Source organism: Scomber scombrus, chromosome 23 (genome assembly GCF_963691925.1).
Source record: "Scomber scombrus chromosome 23, fScoSco1.1, whole genome shotgun sequence".
Classification (NCBI taxonomy): domain Eukaryota; kingdom Metazoa; phylum Chordata; class Actinopteri; order Scombriformes; family Scombridae; genus Scomber; species Scomber scombrus.
The window spans coordinates 19,750,861-19,766,648 of NC_084992.1; the positions used below are offsets into that span (position 1 = coordinate 19,750,861).

The window sequence follows — 15,788 nt, forward strand, 5'->3', positions numbered from 1 at the left end:
TATTCTTCCTCTGCCCCTGTCTTTCTTATAGTCTTCTGATCTGTACCAACTATATGACTTACCTTTACTATTAGTAACAGTTTCAGGTGCTATACACAGACACTTCTAGACTGTTTTTAATACATTTTTTGAGATTTATTGTGTGAGGACATGCTTGGGTGGCACTGAGCAGTTAATGTTAATTTTTAAAAAAATCCAAATAGTGAAAACAGTGGTTATTTTATTACGTGCAAGCCATTGCAGCATTTAGATATGTTTTATGTCAGTGCAATTCTAATAAGAATTCGAGTTGTTTTTCATATCAAATTGTTTAATGATTTTCCCGCCATTGATTGAAGGCACAATCCAATCAATTTCAAAATTTTCGTAATTATGTTTATTATTAATGACCAGTGGCAGCCATTAAACACATAGGAGTTGTATGCCTTTTTTTTTTTTTTTAAGTTTTTTTTTTTTTTAAATCACTATTTTTATTTTTATCCAAAGGAAGAAGAAAATGTCTTTGTGTATATCAGCAATACTTATTTTCCTCTCCGCAGCTAGAAGGGTATGCCAAAGACTATGTTAGATCAACAGCAACTGACAGGCACAGCACGGAGGTGATATTTGAAGATATCTAGCCTAAGATTACCAGTGCCCTTTGATGGTAAATGTTATTTTCGTGGCACGTTCAACAGTGTTCAGAGTCTGTGCCTCTTGTGTAGCAGGATGCTCTCAGGCTCAGTGTGCTGCAATTACTGTTTTATGCAAATATTTTATTGATCATATTAAAATCATTCACCTAGGCAAGGAACAGTTGTCTGACAAAGTACCAGGTAAAAGTAATGGCACCAAAAATGAAATAATATAAATTTCCTCCTTTTGGCTTCTGGTTTGTTTCTCAAAGGAGAACACAGAACACGTGACTTACAGAGCAGATATGTGTACTCTAGCAAACAAAAATATGTGATTTAAATTCATTTGGGAGAAATAGTGTACATCCCTTTTTAAATATATTCTAAGCAGCATGCACCTGCATGTACATACTTCCGTGTGAGTGTGTACAGTAACGTATGTTCACCTCACAATGTGCTTTCCCAGATGGGTGCACAACAGGGGGTTGCCTGAGGTCCTTCACCTGGTAGTGAAATGCTAATGATGAACATAAATAAATCCTAAATCCACACACAAACACAATTTGATGACAGCATCTGTCTGTCTTGCTAAGCAGGAATTTAATGGAGACATATTTTTTCTTTCCCCTTTGTTCCCATATGAATTGACAAAAAAAAAGCAGGCATTACAATTCCCCCATGTCAGCATTTGCTCTCTCTGGTTGTGTTTTTATCCTCCTCCTGCTGCTCTGCATGAAAAATCCATTCCAATCATCTGGTATCCACCCCTCATCTCTGCATCTTCTCTCCTCTGCCCCTCCCCTCGGTCGTTCTTCCTCTCCTGTTCCTGTTTTCCACAACGCCACAGCATCAGCATCCTCCCTCTTTCCTCAGAGTGGGGCTGCTGAGCCAAGAATGAAGCACTGAGGATGAGTGTGGCTCTTTCATGAGCCCATTTTAATTGGACTGCGGTGCACTGTTATATTTTTCTTTTTCTCATGGGTGCCTGCAAGTCTGTGTGTGTGTGTGTGTGTGTGTGTGTGTGTGTGTGTGTGTGTGTGTGTGTGTGTGTGTGTGTGTGTGTGTGTGTGTGTGTGTGTGTGTGTGTGTGTGTGTGTGTGTGTGTGTGTGTGTGTGTGTGTGCACACATGTGTAGCTTCATTGAGACTTGTGACCTCAAAAGTCCTGAGTGCTGGCTGCTCATAATTATGTTATTTTCCAGGGAATTTGAATCACAAAGCTGGAAGTTGCAGTCACTACTGTATCCCATACTTGAAGATGGCAGGTTCTGTCAGATCCTATAAAAGAGAATGTGATACTATTGTAAAAGGAGATCTACTTTTATGGAATTCGACAAAACATAGTAGTTCAGGTTCCTCTGTTTAGTGGAGTCAGTATTAAGATGAAAAAATGCAAAGTGGCATAATCAGGGCACAGCATAGTTCTATACTGTAATACACACACATATATATATATATATATATTTTTCTTTTTTCCTCTCTCTCTCAGCTGTTCAGTCCGAGCCTAAGTGTGACCCACTGTTTGGGGTATAAACTGTCTTGTTGGCTCAGTAACATCATCACATTCAATCCCTCTAAGCTAACTTTGAACCTTTTGACTCGCCGACACACCCTGCAGTCACTAGTGACCCTTTCAGTCTCAACACTCGGGTCACATATGCTTGAGCGACCTTGACAAACGGCTGGCTTCGATGGCTTACCCCCACGTATGACTCAAGGCTGGTTGTATTGTCATCTCGTCATCAGTTTTTTTTTTTAACTTGCCAGGAAAAGCCTGTGGCCCTCTCACTCTGTGGATCTATTGTTTTGGCCATTACGTTGGCTAGCAGTGATCGTTCCTCTCTGGCCAGCATAACAAAAGGGGAAATCTCGCTGAGTTTGCTGTGTAGCCAGTATCAGTCAAGGGTGATTCTGAGTGACAATGGGGATGTTAGCTGCTCTGCTTTCATGTAGCATGCAAAAGAAACCAAAATGAAACATGCCTCATAATGGTTTAATCGTTTTTAGTAAATGGTTGGTGTTGGAGCTTTGAGTTTTGGTGTCTGTGACAAACATGAACAGGAATGAGTGAATTCACTTCACCATGTGACATTCAATTTTTCAGCTGCTTCTATTTTAAGCACCTCAGATTTTGGAGAGTGTTTTTTTTTTTTCCATCAGCGGTCTGGGAGACGTCTGGATCTCAAAGCCACTTCTACACAGTCAGAGAAAGCTAACATTTCTCTTATTTCATGACATAAATGATGTCACCACTGCCCACTTCAAAGTGACCACCAGCTTCACTGTCTCAACATGTTTGATTAGATTCGAGACATAAAGTTGTATTTATACACCACAAGCTGTATAACATAATGCTGCAGCAGCAATCACACAGCATGAATACAGACTGATGGCAACAACCCACATCCATTGGCCTGATGGTTTGTGTTCCATTGATCCAATTGCATTAATCAAGGTTGTTTACAGAGAGAACACAGCTACCAATGATGGATGACTGCTGGTGATTATGCAACAGCCCGCAAACATCACACCTCTCATTTGTGGTGTGCTGACAAGTCAATGAAAATAATCCACAATCCCGACTATTTTTACACGTGTTAAGAAATCTCCCCGACACCTCTTCAGCTCCTATGTGACACATTCAGAAAGTGCAAAGGAAAGTGACAGACTGAGAGAGCGGAAGGGAACAAAAGAGAGACAATGCCTCTGTTTCTGTGATCTGCCCCGCTGATCTCCAAAAAAAAGAAGTGAGAGGACAGAAGTGGCAAGATGAGAATTAATAGCATTTTAATAATCGCCAACTCGTTTATTAATGAGCCCTGGTCTTCCTTTGTTTTTCCAGCAATCAAAGCCTCTCTCTGCCAGTGGCTGCGTTAAAGGCTTGTTGGCTCATTTAACCCTCGGCCGCTAACTCTCTGCTTTCCTGTTTGCAGTGTTACCTCGCCAGTGTTCACTTCACTGTCAGCTGTAAACCACACCCAGCCAACATCAGGCGCTTCATCAATATGTGGTTTTGAAGCAGTCATCGGTCTCACTAACACAGATGGTATTATGGTCTTGGCGTGAAGCCAGTGTAGAAATATTGCAAATTCTCTAAGTGCAAGTGTTGTGATCTCAGCAAGCTATTATTTAACCTCCGACCCCCACAACCTGCACGCAAAGACAAAAATGTGACAGTGAACTCGCATCCCAAACTTTCTTGCACTTTTCCTCAAGTGTTGTTATTATTGTACGTTGCACTTTACCCCAACAATCTAATGGGTCCCTCTTTGCACTTTCACCACCTTCTGCCCACAGCTTTTTCTTGCTAGGTTAGCTGGCCAGAGCAGCATATATATATTTTGCCCCCCATTGTTAGTGGTATTATGGCCAAATGGCCCTTGCTATGTGTGCAGCAGTTGCCCTTGCTCTCTTGCGGCCTGTAGCAGGCAAGCCAAATAAATATTACATGGTCTTTATTCAAAAGGGTAGCCGTTCACATTCATTTGTGCCGTACTAGACTCTTCTAACTTTTACCATCTTGCATCAGCCAGCCAGTTCTGCTGCTGCTCTGTTGCACTTTGTTTCTCAGTGTTTAGTTCTTTTCTAGGGTTGTTTTTCACTCCTTTTTTCATCTAAATGTGTTTTCAGATTTCTTCCCCTATCCTCCCATCTATCTTTGTATCAGCTTTAACTTCTCTGCTGGCAACTTTTGTTCACTCTTGCTCTTTGCAGCAATATATAGCACTCTTTTTTTTCTATATATTTACTTCACACATGGTGTGATCAAAAGTCTCTCTATCCAATTTCATGTGGCTGAAGACAAAAAAGCCCATGAAAAAAAACAATATAATGAAAAAGTAACAGGAGTAAATGGGAAAACAATTCTCTAGTGGGCCATGTGTGTTCTTGCCAGGTGGTACCATCAATTGATGGGACCTTTTTTCCTCTAGACTAAATAATTTCACACAAACTGGAAAGGGAACAATCATATTTTGCCAGGCTGTGCTATTATCATCCACTCCAGCACCTGGTATTATACACTCAGGTTCCAGCTAGCCAGCGAGTCAGAAAGGAGCCACTGACCCTGGAAACGGAGTGGCATTTCTAATATTAGATCTATTATAAACAAATCATCAGTGCTAATAGTGTAAGAAAGCCAGTGGCTTCTTTATCTACTAGCCACAATGGCCCTTGCTCCACTCCAGAGCTGCCTAAAAGCATGGATAGTACAGAAGGTGGCTTAATGGAAGTGACTGTTCTCCTCGGGCAGTTGGTTGTCATATCTCATACTTTCCCTCTCTTCATGTATATTTATTTTGAATCCTTTAACTAACTTTGACAAAGCTATTAGCCAGCATCAGCCATCGCCTTGGTTTTAGCCATGGATCATGTCAACTTGTCACGGTGCATTGAAAGAGGGATTCATGACTGCTCTTTTAATCAAAATCCCCACTGTTTCTCTCGCTGTCACTCCCTCACGCACGCAAATTGTTCTAATGTTGATGTAATAAGGCTCTGTCATTGGCAATATATAAATACCCTGTTTTCCACTTTCAAAAGACGCTTATGTAAATACGGCTCTAATAAGCATTTCTGCAGCACCATATGCTTTTGCATCAAATTGTCTCCTTCAGAGGTCGAGGCAAGACAACAGCAAGAGATGCAAGCAGAACAGAAGGGAATTGGGAGTAGAGAAGTAGAAAAGGGGAATTAGTGAGGAGAGCTGTTTGGGAGATGAGCGGTTAAAGCGTCTGGTCTCACCCATCAGCCCTCTATGTGCTCAACTGAGACATGATATGTTCTGTGAAAGCAGAACACGGCTTACTATAATGTTTGTAACACAGCATCTCCAGTCGTCGTCGGCTGCCTGTTTTAATCTACTTCCTCAGCTGGTTTCCGACTTTTTTGTCCTACTTTCTTTGAAGGCATCCTGCTGCAACACTGCAAGGTTTTGAGAAGACGTTCGATTTTACAGTTTGTCAGGCCAGATATTTGATTCCTTTCATTTCCAGCATACTGGGAGAATCCATAGTGTGAATGTGTTTCACAAACATGCAGGTTTTCTCCACTAGCTCTGTCACCTACTGTGAGTGAACTTTGTGTGTGTGTGTGTATGGGGGTTGGGAAGGGTGCGTGGGTAGGCGCACACACCTTTCCCGCTGTGCTGTTTGTGATTTGAATTCCCCCCTACTACAGGCAAAGGACCTGAGACACTGTTTGCGGGGCAGAAGCTGAATGACAACGAGTGGCACGCAGTGAAGGTGGTGCGAAGAGGAAAGAGCCTGCAGCTGTCCGTGGACAACATCACAGTGGAAGGTTAGTTGTGTTTGGGACACAGATGGATTCTTCTGAGGTGAAAGGCAGTCATTGAGACCATAGTGATTGTGAAGGTGGTGTTTTACCCAAAAATCCACATGTATCATCCCCAACGTAGAGCATCCACCCACAGAAATGTCTTTTTTGCCTTTTGTCATTACAACTATTCATTTAAAGGGGGAATATGATTAATTATGCTAGTAATGAATCAGACGTGCAGGTGGCATATGATTTGTTAATTAATTGTTGATATGATATTGAGGGAAAGTGGTAAAACAAATGTTGGCAAGTGCCATTAAAATTCCTGCAATTAATATAATAGGTTCCATTTGTGAATAACCCTTAATACTCAACTCTAGTCACAATGTTAGCTTTACTGACTAACAATATGTCTCATTTTAATGAAGCATGATGAACTACCCAAATCTGCAAACCCCCTATTATAGATAAGATATCTATATGATATCTACAGATATAAATCAAGCTGAAAGCGTGAACTATATTTCATTTATACATAGCACAAAAACAAGATTAAAAGAGGAAGAGTTATTCAGACATAAACTGACTGTTTGTGAGCAGCTGCGTAAAAGGTACAGAGGTTCTGCCAGCTACTAAGAAAAATAGCAAGAGAAGGATGAAAGGTCAAAGTATGAGGTAGAATAACAGACCCTCACTGTATTGTGGCTTCAGGCAAAATGATGGCAGGCCAAAGGACGAGGAAAGAGGTGAGAAAAAGGTGTGAACAAGATGAAGGAAACAGAGTAGGAACGCTGAGGCCAGAAGCAAGGAATGACCCTGTGCAGTTCTGCCCGGTTCACACACTGGTTCATGGGAAAGAAAAAGGCGGAAACGCCCAGGGAGTCCATGTAGGGCTGGCCAGGTTTCAACAGGGAAGACATTTTAATTGGCACTTACCCAAGCTCATTACTCCTTATCTCTCAGTAAACACAATATAAATTGTGGTGGGTAGAGCAGAAGATTTTCTGCAATATTATGCTTGTATAATTTATTTCACAGCAGGTTGGAAAATACCTTTGTGAACATATGCAACAAAACCATATACTGTACACACCTGTTTTTTTTATCAAGAAGCAAAAATATATTTAAAGATGTAATAATCATAATAATGATATGTCAAAACCATATAATGTGTTTATCGCTAATTTACCATTGCATATATAGTACATTAGTTTGATAAGCTTGGCCTTACAGTTAAATGCAATATATACACATTTTAATATTACCATGACTTCTCCATGATTGACTTTGACCTACAATTTCCACAGAATGTCTAAACCTCTTGAAGCTCAACTCATTGAGCCTGGAAACATGGAATTACATAGAATAGAATTACATTCTGTTTTGATTAGAGTTATAATTCATTCACAGTGTTTAAAATTAATACTTTTTTTTTTTTTTTGCTATATCCTCCACCATCTCAGGCCAGATGACTGGTGCCCACACACGTCTCGAGTTCCACAATATCGAGACAGGCATCATGACTGAACGCCGCTTCATATCTGTGGTGCCCTCAAACTTCATCGGTCATCTCCAGGGCCTTACCTTCAACGGCTTACCCTACCTAGACCAATGCAAAAATGGGGACATCTCCTACTGCGAGCTGAACGCCCGCTTTGGCATGCGTCACATCATCGCAGATCCGGTGACGTTTCGAACGAAAGGCAGCTACTTAGCTTTAGCAACCTTACAAGCTTACGCCTCCATGCACCTCTTCTTTCAGTTTAAAACCACTACGCCAGACGGTCTGATGCTCTTCAACTCTGGAGACGGGAGCGACTTCATTGTTGTGGAACTGGTGAAGGGGTGAGTCCCATGTGATTTTAGTTACATTAATTGACAAGAAAAGGTTGAGATGTTTTGTGCAATCAAAAAACACTCTTGCCTACTGTCACAAAACAGTTGCTCTTCTCTGTAATTCCCTGTGTTTTTGTCTTTACTGATCACAGTGTTTACATTGCAAGTCCTATTTCAGACTGTTACTCCTCCTCAAATCTGTCATTGATAGAAAACATGAAAACCATAGGTCTGTTTATGCTGGAAGTCAATCACTGTTTTAGTTTTATGCTTTAAGGCAGTCTCTCTTTGCAAATCAATCAAGGCCATTTCCTGCCAAATCCAATTCAGCTGCATACTATATGAAATAGAGTTAATTTTCAATTGATCACCAGACCATCAAGAAAGATCTGAGCTCTGAATTTTAATGTTAACTTTATATTCTTAGCAATAAAACAAAAATAAAAACTGATGATGCTGATGAATAATCCCAATCCGTCGAGTTGCACTTACTGCAGGTTGTTATTGGTTGGGAAACCGATCATTTTTATTCTAACTTTTTTTGGGTATTTATTTTACAACCCATTAACTGATAACTGTTAATGCATCATTTTGAGCACAGTGCATTTCTCTGACCGGCAAAGCATTTGGCGAATTTTCATTAAAGGTTTGAAGAAGCTAGCACAGTTTTGTGCTGACTTGTGAACGGTGAATTGTATCACCCTAAAAGCTGTACATAATTAGAGTATCAAAAAGAGGTTTTTGCTTGTTTATCTCCCTTCCTCTTGTGCTCTATATTCAGCACTGTTACGAACACAAAAGCCTGAGCTTCCTCTGCCACACAAAGACAAGAGGCTACATAAAGGAATTGGAATTGAGGTAGAAAAAAAAAAAACATACCTTGAATGAAACAGCCACAATAGCTCAGCCCAAAACACAAAAGACAGCCATATTTGTGTGAAAGACGGAACTGTGCCACCTTGTCTTCCTGTGGGCAAAAGGGGGCTTTTAGACAAAAGCAGGTTTCTATATTTACATGTCAAACCAGTCCGTAAACAAAAAAGAAAAGTGGGCTGTGAGTCAGTCTTCATATGTGCTGGTGTGTACAGTGTGTTCCTTACACAGAAAATAAGATTGAGACAACAAGTAAGAGAGTGGAATGTCATCCAATCTTCAGTCAACTTATCATGACAATTGGAATGTGAGTGTTGTTGATTGTGACCTGTCAGAATTGTCTGTTATTGGCAGGAAACATGTCATGATGAATTCTAAAGTGAAGCCAAAGAAGTTATGTTATGATTGTCCCCATTTATGACCAATGGTTCTGACTGGCATGCAGTGATTTTGATTTGAATAATTGCTTTTGAATTAAATTTATATTAATGCAAACACACACACAGACTCATTTTCCTTAATGCCACATCTTTCTTGTTAGGTATGTCCACTATGTCTTTGACCTTGGCAACGGGCCATCGCTGATGAAGGGCAACTCTGACAAGCCGCTCAATGACAACCAGTGGCACAACGTAGTGGTGTCCCGGGATGCCAACAACGTACATACGCTCAAGATCGACTCACGCACCGTTACTCAGCACTCCAATGGAGCCCGCAACCTGGACCTCAAAGGTAACAGCATACATTCCAGCATTCACTGATAGATACTTCCAGAAAACATTACCACTAACTGAAAATAACTATTCAAATACCATCCCTGGCCTGTCCCTTAAGTGTCGTTGGAAAGTTGCCATGAACATATGCCAGCTCCAATCCATCTAAATTAGACCCACTCTCAGGAACGCAGTGGCTTTTAGAATAGCTCCACTGTACATCCACTTGGTTTTCTCAGTCATCGAGGAATTCTTAGTTTTTGTAGTAGAGTGTTTCTTAAAGAGGTCTTGGAACCTCTTTTTCTGAAATTAGTGACAAAAATATAATTGTTAAACACTAAATTCAAATTTTCTTTGCTGTAAATACATCGAGCAACAATGTAACTTGGTGTCTTTGTGAGGTATATTTATTTCTATGCATACCTCACAATACTTATTTCCTTTTACTTAAATGTTTGGAGGTTTCAGTCCAAAGGCCCAGAATAAACAGAGAAAACCAAATAATGCTGCCAAGTGCAAATGTGTTTGCCAAACAAGAGTGGACAGGGGGTGAAATAAAACTTAACAAAAGCCTGGCAGCATCTGTGCTGGCCCATCCTCTTCACCTTGAGAGATGATCCCCACTCTTTCAGCAGATGTTGGTTTTACAGGAACAGGGCAACAACAGAGCAATACCCTTTTTGCTATCCAAATATTACCTAAATCCAACATTGCGAACTAAGGTGAAAAAAACAATCACACCAAAAACAATGAAATCGTATCTCTTCATCCTACTGCACTTTACTCCTTTTTGCTTTTACTTGCTTGTTCTGACCAAGCTGCCCACCTGACTGTAAGGAAATGGTTGACTTACAATATGATGATTATCTTTTGATAGAGACACATTTACCTCTTTGACTTTAAAATATGCTGTACTCAAGAATCGTCTTGAAATAATAACCATGGTTACAAGGCACTTAAGTGTGAATAAGCATCTCTGGTCTGCTGGGAGACAGGGACTGGAAGCTCAGGTAAGTGTAGGCTTTAGACCTCAGAAGTCAGGTTCTCTCATGTGTTATTTGGATGCTTAAGCAAGGCTGTCTGTGGAGCGAATGAGTGACGCAATTGAAATCTAAGTAGAGTCAGAAAGACAAAAGTACATAGAAGAAAGACACTAGGATTTTGGCAGTGGACGGACCTCTTTCAAGTGCCTGTCAGTACTAACATTAAGATTATCTCTAGATGATTGGAGTACTCTTGAGGTTACTTGGCATTGTTGTATGAGACACATCAGAAGTCAGGGTGAGCCTCAGAGTCCACTAAAGGCTGCAAGGAATCATAAGACCAAAGATGCACCAGGCTTTTTTGGGAAGGCGTGATTTAGTGAGAGGCACTTTTTTGAGTTTTGTCCTCTGTGGTATGCATGGTGCAATTAAAAAAGTTAATCATAAGAGGTAGGGGATATAGAGTAATGGCACTCTGCCATTGTCCTTACACTGGGATACAGACAAGGGTACTGAAAGCAGAACAAGCTGTCATAATCTGGAGACACAGGGAATGAAGTGTGTAAAATTAGCTACAGTGGGTTTTAGCAGTGAGACATATAATTAACACTGTGGTCTCACAAAATTTCATGGTGAAATGCAAATAAGGTGCATCATGCACATGGCCAATTATGTTATTGTCACATGCTTTGGAGGAGGGATGTAATTGTTACATTATTTATGTGTCATTATACAGTAGTTTGTGCTCATTTCACAAGACTGTGATGTCAATAGAGGAATCAGTAATTACTAGATATAATTAATGCCTGCTTTTGTGGTTATTAAATATAGCAAGCAGCAGCTTAGTATGTATTCATTATGCATTGTGAGTGATTGATAGATAAAATGGGTTTCCTCTGCATCCATGCAGTCTTTACAAGATATCTACTCTGGTGATCTCCTACAGTAACTTAAAGTAATTGATGTCTGTATTTACGAGGGTTTTGTTTTTGATTGATTTCATTTGTCTGGGCTTTGGCAAAGACTGCTGTTAATCAACTCTGAGATTAGACAAGAAAGTGAGACAGTCTACGTTTTTTTAAGTGAGTGTGCTGCTATCTGGTAGGTGTCGGACCATGTAGTTTTAGGTTGCCATCTCATCCAGGACCTATATCCCACATCATAACTATTTTCAATTTCTGCCACCATTTGCAATCATGTTGCTCTGTCTCTTTTCTAATCAAGCAGAAATGCTTCATAACCCTCAAGCAGAAGAGATCCACCCCCCAGTTGTCATTTTATCTTACATAATGCAGACATAATCTGTCTTCCCCTTATTGGGAAAGACAGTGTTCTCTAAAAACTACAACTGGTGTTAGCATTCCTTCACTCATCTTGAGTGATTAATGGACAATTGTACCTCCTTTCTTATACAATACCACCAGTGAAGCGTGCAGCGACATGTTCCTTCAGCTGCCCACCACAGAACCATGCAGCGACAATAGCCCCATTTGCATATTTAAAAGTACACACACCCCCATTGAATGATTTGTCTCCTAAAAAGAAACAGAAGGCAGCTGTTTTGCTTTTTCAGTACCCAATCAACACAGTATACATGGCTAGGGAGTAACTCTCCATCTGTGTTATTAATCTGTGAGCTGTTGTGTTAGAAACATATTTATTTTCAGGGGTCCTTTGCGTTATCTGAAGAACTCTTGCTTGTAGGGGGAGGGTGGATAAGGCAGCTTGGTGCTAGTGGGAAGAATAATAGTTGTAAATCTTGTTTCAGAGGACTTCCGTGTGTGTGTGTGTGTGGGGTGGTATATCTATCCTCAATTCCCTTGTCTAATTGGACATTCAAACCTTGCTCTGTAGAGCTGCTGGAACAATTCCCCTGCCAAGATATCATACACAGCTCAAACACTGTAATGTCATCACCACTAAGCAAAGCACCAGACCTCAACATGTGTGTACTTGGAGAAAGACTCTTGACAAATACATAAACATATATTCTACCAAACATGATGCCAGAATTTTCTCTCCTCTTGCATCTCTGTACACATAGACACACACACAGTATGCTTTTCTGAATATTCAGCTGTCACACACAAAGCTTTGCAAATCACAGAAGAAATAGCAACAATAAGCCATTTCTCACAATCTCTTGTTTTAATGCCATTTCTGCCTGCATTTCAAAGAAGAAAAAAAAAAAAAACAATTCTCCAAGCTTTATTCGTGTAATTGCCCAGAGAAAATGGGGAAAATGGGCTTTTTTTCCCCCTCTGTCTTCCTTCTCTTTGTTTTGGACAGGCAAAAAATCTTCAAGGCATCCCTCTTTGTCAGCTAAAGTACACTGAGGGAATGACACACACATTCCCCAAGGATAGCACTGAGTGGATCTAGTTTTGTGTAGTGGATACAAGTCTCAGAAGAAGACATGTTGAACATACACCATACAAGGAATGCGGCTCTATCATTCCTGTTGACAACCTACTGAACACAGTGATACAAATATATTACCATGTGTTTGCCTTAAAATAGCCTTGTACAGTGCAACCAAGTTTCAAAGGACCCTTATCAAATATGCCACAGACAATATGAAAGTAAAGCATGATAATACAGAACATTCATTGAAGTTCTGACCTTCCAACAAAAGTATTTGGCCCCCTAAGAAAAGCTGAAGTTTTCCGTTTCATTGATTACATCAAATTTCACATGACTCCTCATTAATCTACAGTAAATAACAATGTAAACATAAGGCTCATGTAAGTTCCAATATATATAACATTGTTACATCTTAAACTTCCAATATGTATAACAGAGACCACATTATGTCAGGTACCTATCAGACCAAATAAGTATGTGTCACTAACAAAACTTGGCCACAACTGTAAATGAAGCAGGGCACTGTTTATATTGTGTGGGCAAGAAATCAATCATATTTTAACATAGAATATGTTTTCCTGTTTACAAGTCTTTTTCTTAACATAAGCTGATGTGCCATAAAACAGTTATATAAATTAATGTTATTCTTGAATTAATCAAAAGAAATAAACAAGCAAGACCTATTAAAAGCATATTTGGTAGTTTTTACCTTGCCTGTGCAACATCGGCCTCCTCATAAGCAGTGCTGACAAATTTTGCCCATGATTGAACCGAATTGCTGACCTCTGCCATATACATTTCACTAGCTTAGTACATCATTATCAAACTAGAACTGCATGTCCAGGCCACTTTGTTCTCATTTCAGTCAGAACAAATTTCTTTGGACGCTCTGTTACTTACAAAGCAGGAAGTGAAGAGCTTCTAACTCATTCAAATTGACAGAGGAAAAAAAAAAAAAAAAGATCTTCACAGATTCTAAAGCTCTCAGAATAAATATGCTGAAAATAAAATTGGTGGTCATGTATAATTCCTTAAAAACACATTGATTCCACCAATTAGTGTTATCTAATTATCTATTAAGTGTTGCATTGTAACAGCTGTTATAGCTGAATACTTGTGGCATTGTAATATTAATAATTTCAATGTTCACCCAGAAGACAATCAGCCACATCCAGCTTAGCTAGTATTAACAATTAGTAGCATCCTCTACGTGACAGGAATCCATAGGGTTTTTATATGTCTTCATTTTCAGGAACATCCAGTAATATCTCTCGGGGTGGGCAGAGGCTAATTGTTTCCACTTGTTAATGCTAATTATGCCAAGGTATCACAATTAATTGAATAATGATATATTGATCATTAATTAGTAAGTGCTAAACATAGCACATTAAATCAAGGACACTTAATAATTAGTGAATATTCTCTGACTAACAATGAGGACATACTACATGCCCTTCACCTCTTCCTGTAACATCATTTAGCAGTTAACAGCAATACTGTCACATAGCACAGGGCAACAAATGTAAGCATCTGTAGAAGTTCAAACAGATTAACTGTTGAATTATTAATATAGCAGCACCAAAATGTACCGCACTGAACTTATAGTAGCGTTACAAATTCAGAAATCAGTAATGTTTTTTAAAGTTTGGGAATAATTATTTATGTTGGAAATTAGTGATTGATCTTTTTTTGGCCACAGCAGTGACATGCAGATTCCTAAAACTAGAGCAATAGATGATCAAAGATAGTCACGCAAACAGAACAGATGACTGTATTTTTGTAGTGATTGCCTGGTCTTGTACTCCTGTTCTGATTGCATCTGTAAAGCTGAAATAAACAATGTTGGCCATGTGGAAAAGGAAAATCTTTTGCTTTCCTGTGCAAGAAACATGACAATGTCAAAGATATTAATGCCGTTATTAAAAGTGGTGGGAAATGAGGAATAACAACAATATAATAATTATTATTAAGGGTTTTTCCAGTTGGGTAGATGCAAGGAGGAGGAATAATTTGGCGTACCATATTCAGACTGTGCCTGTCCTTTCTTTTTGAAGATGTTTGCTAATGAGGCATACTTGTGTAGAATTGTAAAGAGATGACATTGAATATGTTCCATTTTTCAACAAAAGCTGAACAAATTGAAACACAATATGGAGGAGAGGTTTGGCAAGGGAAGGTGAGGAGGAGAAAAAGAAAAACAGGTACACACATTTTAATGAGCTCTTCTCTTGCCAGCGGTAAAATTGAGATTAGCCGTTTGATCACCCCAAAGCGTTTCTTTCTTCTTCTTCTTCCTGGTTAATATCAGTGTCTGACAAACCAAGCTAAGCTTGTCACTAATCCTGCCACAATACCAAAACCTCTGCGTACCTCATAGCAGACCAGGTACAACACTAATTCTGGCCATTGTCTTTCCCCCATCCCCACCAAGGCTGTACACTCTCCAATGCGATAAAGCTGTAATTTCAACAATGGACAGTACACGCTGTCCAAAAGGAAAACAATTCAAATAAAGTTAAATGCGTCCTGTATTTCAATTTAAAGTTGTTGTTTTTTTGTTACACACACACGAAAGGTTTGACGATGATCAATGTTCATTGTTGTATAAAAATAATTTGAGGCTGCAGAACAATTACCAAATTTGAGCAGACATGGAAATGTTTGTTTTCTCACTGAAAAGGTGTAAGATGTTAGAAATACCTTCCCTTTGACCATTTCACTGACAATGCTTTAATAGGACTACATCTGTCAGAATTTTTGAGCATAAGACCTGACAAGTGTTTTTGCAACAGGAATACTTTGTATTATCTGAATTATTATGATCACACTTCAAGTAGGTGTTAGAATTTACAAATAGGTAAACAAAGCACTGTGTTGCATTAATTCTAGAAGTGCAGATTGCCCTCGTTTTTTCCACTACAACAAAGAAAGTTAACACATTCAGCACCATCATTTTTTCATATTTTGATTTGTGTACACTGCCATCTAAATTAGGTACAGACAGTGGACAGTGGCACTATATTAAGAAAGTCACAGTCAGGCTATTCCAAGGTAGAAGAACAATAGCTAAAGTTGGGGTGGAATGAGGGGAATTCTGACACTGATAACTGGATGACTGTTAACCTTCAA

At 39.4% G+C, this 15,788-nt stretch overlaps 1 protein-coding gene across 1 annotated transcript in view; it reads left to right on the plus strand.

Moving 5' to 3' along the window:
* The window catches only part of nrxn2b (neurexin 2b), a 590,949-nt gene that overhangs the window by 269,310 nt on the left and 305,851 nt on the right, over positions 1–15,788 (plus strand). The window contains 3 exon segments of the mRNA XM_062444511.1: positions 5,792–5,911; positions 7,354–7,735; positions 9,141–9,331. Coding sequence (XP_062300495.1) covers positions 5,792–5,911; positions 7,354–7,735; positions 9,141–9,331 — 693 coding nt within the window.